This window comes from Fopius arisanus, unplaced genomic scaffold (assembly GCF_000806365.1).
Source record: "Fopius arisanus strain USDA-PBARC FA_bdor unplaced genomic scaffold, ASM80636v1 scaffold00080, whole genome shotgun sequence".
Lineage (NCBI taxonomy): Eukaryota > Metazoa > Arthropoda > Insecta > Hymenoptera > Braconidae > Fopius > Fopius arisanus.
This window is the reverse complement of record NW_011887819.1, coordinates 17,042-22,736: the sequence shown is the minus strand read 5'-3', so window position 1 is coordinate 22,736 and position 5,695 is coordinate 17,042. Positions and strand designations below refer to the sequence as shown.

Sequence of the window (5,695 nt, the reverse complement as noted above, 5' to 3'; positions counted from 1 at the left end):
AAATAATAGTTGACTAAGAAATGAAGTAAAGTCAAGTAAAGTGTCGTACCGTGAAGTGCCCTTTGCGGGTTAGGGCGGGGTCATATATGCCTTCGGTGGAGGTCATCCCCCACCTAGGCCCGTGACCGTTATTTTTCAGAGGGATCAATTGATATGCTGGGATTAGTCACTCATCATGGCGGTCCGTATCTGGAAATTCGGGAGTTCATTATCTCGTTCTGCGAATCGGAAAACCGTTGACAGCTGCAATTGCGGCTCGGGTGGTGTGATCTCCTTATTCCTGACTTGTACGACGTTTCGGCCTATCAGTGAGATCTCATTAATTTCAGGTCCATTGAGAGAGAGATGTCGCGTTTCCTGTCACCCACCTGTGGGTTTGGCGGCCCTCTCGGAAGCGGGGGTTGTTGCAGGGCGTTAAGCCGTAGTACGTCTGGTGTCGGGCTCCATATCTCTGTTTCGCAGGCCTTTGTGGCGGCGACTTAGCGTCATAATCTTTCCATTAGGCCGACATTTACATTCCGAATTACCGGGGGAGTCGAGAGGTCTCGTACCGTTTCCAGGTCTCAACCTGCGGCCAGGGGGGGGGGGACACTTTTGTGTACGAGGAGCATGAGTAATCCCCAACCTGTTGGCAGCTGTTCCCCAAAACCGTTGGGAAATCCCAAGATTACGAGAAAGATCAAGAAAAATCCGCGACAGAAATATAATGTTTTGGCGTCTCGTCATTATTCAGTCACGTACGAAGTTTCGAGGTAGTTCGAATATTTTCCTGCGCTTTTCTAGACTTTTCAAACAAATTAGAAAACGGTAGAAGATGCATATGAACTTGGACGTTATGTTTTTCCACGTCCATGCCATCGGAGGTTTTTCAGAAAAAAACGTGACTTTTGGTTAAAAGAATATGAATATTTTGGTAAAAAGAAAACTAGTAATACCATTGCTGTTTTTCAGGAAGATGATACCATCTTCGAGTATCTCATCGCCGAAAATGGTAATTGGATCCCTTGGAGTAAAATGGTTCCAACCTTCAATTATCCATCCGAGTATGTGCTGGATTATCATAAAATACTGGTCCCCAATATTGATAATACAAGAACCATGTTTCTGATAAAATTGATTGCACAACAAGAGAAGGCTGTTCTTCTAATCGGTATTTATATCGACTAATGAGACATATCCATTTCATACAAGAAAGATGTAACTACTGTCATCAAATCCCTCGATTTTTTCATCAGGAGAACAAGGAACAGCGAAAACTGTAATGCTTAAATCGTTTATGTCACAGTACAACTCTGAAGTCCATCTCAAGAAATCTTTCAATTTTTCATCAGCATCGACTCCAAATATGGTTCAAGTAGGTCTAATTGGGACGATTTCTTTATACGATCCAATTCTCCTCAATTCATCTCTATTAAAACCGAGAAGTAGACGTGTATATTATGAGTGATGTAGGATTCATATTTTTCAAAACGTTTCTCTTTTAAATACCTTCGGCTTGGTTTTTATACTCTCATGTTTACACTTTATACTACTCTGTTTTGATCACTCGGCAGGAAATTTTTGAAAAAAATTTGACATTTCACTTTGAAATTTTAACAAACTTAAAGATAAATATGGATTTTATTATTGGTCAAGTCAAATAAGTTTGTAAAGGACATGTGGCAACATCTGGTGTAATTCTATATGGAATGCAATTTCAGACTCTCTATGAACTGATCATTTATACCTTGGAGATGAAAAAATGAGTTGAGATTTAGATTAAACCTTATTACTTTCGTAGTTGGAGTTGAACAATTACCATGGTGTACTCTAGTTTTCATATCCATCTGCCAATTAAATGTACCCCATTTCCTCGAAATTTATCCGTACGACCATCATTGTTTCCAGGAATTATCTCGAATAACCCCCGCCCGCACCGCCCCGAGGCAAACAATTTGTCAGATAAACTGTAATTTCTCTGCTTTCCTCGGAGAGGAAAGCAGCGAAATCGAAAAAACAATAAGGTTGCTCTGCACGTATAGTCAAAATAACAATTCACCCTTTCTATAATTCGTGATATTTATCGCATTTGATTTCCAATTAATATTCCAATGCGTTAATTAATTGAAGTAATAATCATAGAAAATTATTCTATTGTATTTTGATTTTATGAATAAATATTATATTGTTTATAGAAATTAACTTCACAAAATTTTAGTCAATCGTTATGAAATTTTCACCATCGTTTTTAATCTGCTTCAATGCCAAATTTTCAAAATTTCAAAAAAATTTACATTTTGTACCATATTTACAGAAATTTCTATTTTCTCTATCAGAGGCCGTATTAATTGAAAAATAATAATTAATAACTACAAAACTGTGTTGTAAATCAATCTCAAATTATATACCAGTATCTGTTATCGCTTCAAAAACATTCTGTCAAAATTAGGTTTTATTAGTAATTGTTATTAGTAAACATTATTAGTAATTCTTATATCTTCGCCATTCCATGCAAAACAACCTTAATTCGCGGAACTGGAGACGCGTACAGAGAATGTCAACCAAACAACAGCGGATTAACCCCTTTGGGTTGTCAGCGATAACGAACCCAATTGACCTTTGAGGTGCATCAATGCGTTTCTCAAATGTTCATTTCTTGAATTGTCTCAATAAGTGAATGGGTCTTAATTCTTATGTGTTTGTCAAAGGAACGTGCATCATATGATATCGATGCGCAAGGTAGACCTCGACCTAAACCATCTGCTGATAACGCGCTAGGAGACAATTCCAAGCTGGAATTGTCTTCTAACGCGGGATGCCGACTAAGAAATGCTGCAAGCTGTAAACTCTTCCCCATGATTGAGGGTAGAGTTTTTGTTATTTTAAAGGCAATGTTTAATAACGTACGAGAGAAGTAACATATCTACTGTAAACTCGAAACCACTTACCTTTTCCCCAGAGGTCTCCTTTAATGTGAAATTTCCCTTTGCACATGTGTTGTCTTCCAAAATTGGTACAGGTCTATTTTACCGTACACCGAAATTATTCAAAATACCTCTGATTGGCGAAACTTCTACGCAATCTGCTAATGATGAATGTACTTATAAGAATAAAATGATAATTATAATTTGTAAGAATGGCTTTCCGAGCTAAGAACTTCATGGTAACAACTCGAAAATAAACTATACCCAGTCAATAGTTTCATAGAAGATATTATGATACTGTCACTTTTTGCAGAGAGTCATCGAAAGTTACGTAGATAAAAGGGTCGGTACTACGTATGGGCCGTCTGGTGGAAGAAAAATGACGGTTTTCATTGATGATATCAATATGCCAGAAATCAATGACTGGGGCGACCAAATAACTAATGAATTAATTCGACAATTGATGGAATGTAAAGGATTTTATTCATTGGACAAGCCTGGAGATTTTAATACAATTCAAGATATGCAATTTTTGGGAGCAATGATTCATCCAGGTGGAGGACGGAACGACATACCACCACGTCTGAAACGTCAATTCAATATATTCAATTGCACCCTACCCTCTGCTAAGTCTATGGATACTATATTTGGTAATTTCAGTGATTCGTTGTAAGCCATATATTGCTAATAAATAATGGATTATGGATTATTTAGGATCAATTGGTGGTGGATATTTTTGCGAGAGTCGTTTCTCTGAAGAAATTGTTAATTTCCTTCCAAAACTGGTTCCATTGACGAGAATAGTATGGCAACAAACTAAAGCCAAATTATTACCTACTCCTTCTAAATTCCATTATGTATTTAATTTGCGTGATTTGTCGCGCATATGGGAAGGAATTCTGAGGATTGGCAGTCCTGAATGTGACTCTCGTAATGTCCTCTTGGAACTCTGGGAACATGAATGTACTCGGGTTATTGCTGATAGGTACATATTTGGCATAATGCAATCTCCTTATTTCATGAATGACTTATTTGGATATTCAATAATTCTTTCAGATTTACGATTGCTGCCGATACTGAGTGGTTTAAAAATTCATTGAAAAGTACAATAAAAATTGTATTGGCGGACGAAAGTAAATACTATGATGGAGTCGAGACGTACTTCGCTAATTTTTTGCGAGATGCGCCAGAACCGACGGGACTAGAGCCGGAAGATTTTGTTATCGAGGAGCCTAAAATATACGAACCAATCCACGGGTTAGAAAGTAGAATTTGTAATAGTATATTTCGTTACAAGAACGGAAAAATTATTTTTGCTGTACACAGTATATTCAAAAATAATTTTAAAAAAAGACTTCACTGAACGTTAGTTTCATTAAGTTAGTTCGGAAATATTGACAGAATAACTGAAATAGATCACAGCACCCAGTTTGTAAAGGCGTAATTTTAAAAAAAGATAAAAAAAATATTAAGGACCAAGGCTACTTGGGTAATCTACTAATTTTTTGAGAATTTACTGAATGTAAAGAGCTTCGCATACTCCCAACATACTATTTATTTACTCTTTTTTCGCAGACAATGTATCGACATGATTATTTGACGGTTTTGTTATAAAAGTTTTTTTTCATAGATGATGTCAGTAGTTTTCTTTAACTATGAATTAACTAAGTGAAATCTTTTTTATTCTTGTCACTGATGTTGACAACATCGAACATTGTTTGAAATTCCAAAATTTGCCTGCTTCATTCTCCTTCTCCCAGGCAAAATATAATGACTATAAATATATATAATGACTATAAATATTCATAAAATAAACATATAATATTCATAAAATATAATGACTATAAATATTCATAATGTCCGTATTGTTTTACGAATTTGCAAAATGCTCAACATTTCTTGAATATTGAAAGTTTTGCACCCCACTTTCTTCTCTGCCAACACTAACGAGTACTTACAATCGATACCATTACAAAAATCGAGTTTTGAAACTTTTCTTTCTTTCGACTCCTTGTTCACATGGCTGTCTGCGTGAAGAATGCCCTGCAAACGAAAAGAGTGTAGGGCAACTTATGTAATGAAAGTAGTTCACTTTTCACATAATAAGCCGTGTTTTCGTTTTAAGTAAGAATTTTTATACAAGAGGAGTGGTAAGGGCAATGCTATGTAAATAAATACCCAGGAATTTTCTGCCTGTCGAGAGAGGGAGTAAGCCGTGAGATTGTCGAAATGGTTGCTTGGCCGACATCTTCCCACCTATGTCGAAACGTAATCATCGTCAAGGACAAGTGCCATCTCAATACTCTCAGAATACATTACCTTCACTGCACTCTTGTAATAGATCTCTCATGGCATCCAGTCTGAAAAGCTTCCTAACCATATGCCACTAATAAGTTTCTCTTCGCGTGAAGCTATGAAGGAAGGCTACTTGATACTTAATTTGCTGGCAGATTTATTACTGGCAAAACATTACTGTATGATAGAGCGTGTGTATTAATTCTAATCTTGATTCAAGTATCAATAGAATTGGAAATAACACTGACTCAAATATTGTCCTGCCGTATCCATAACACGAGTATTATGGTTCTTCCAGGCGTAGACAGAAATTCTAATAGTAAATGTACGGTTCAGGTTCACCCAATATTCATTGAAGTTATCATTTCTTTAATGATAAAACCCCTTCGTATCATGTAAATGAAGAGAAAATGAAGTAAAAAGAGGGGCAGAAACAGCAACGAGATAAATACATCGAATAATAGTCTTGAGATAAACTGTGGTACTCTGAAGTTCCT

The 5,695-nt window shown here is 36.4% G+C and overlaps 1 protein-coding gene across 1 annotated transcript in view; it reads left to right on the top strand.

The window, feature by feature from the left end:
* The window catches only part of LOC105270191 (dynein heavy chain 5, axonemal-like), a gene marked incomplete at its 3' end in the record, with an annotated part of 42,675 nt that overhangs the window by 23,335 nt on the left and 13,645 nt on the right, over window positions 1–5,695 (top strand). The window contains exons 3-7 of the mRNA XM_011310976.1: window positions 952–1,150; window positions 1,236–1,354; window positions 3,217–3,553; window positions 3,618–3,888; window positions 3,960–4,160. Coding sequence (XP_011309278.1) covers window positions 952–1,150; window positions 1,236–1,354; window positions 3,217–3,553; window positions 3,618–3,888; window positions 3,960–4,160 — 1,127 coding nt within the window. The remainder of the gene's footprint in view (window positions 1–951; window positions 1,151–1,235; window positions 1,355–3,216; window positions 3,554–3,617; window positions 3,889–3,959; window positions 4,161–5,695) is intronic.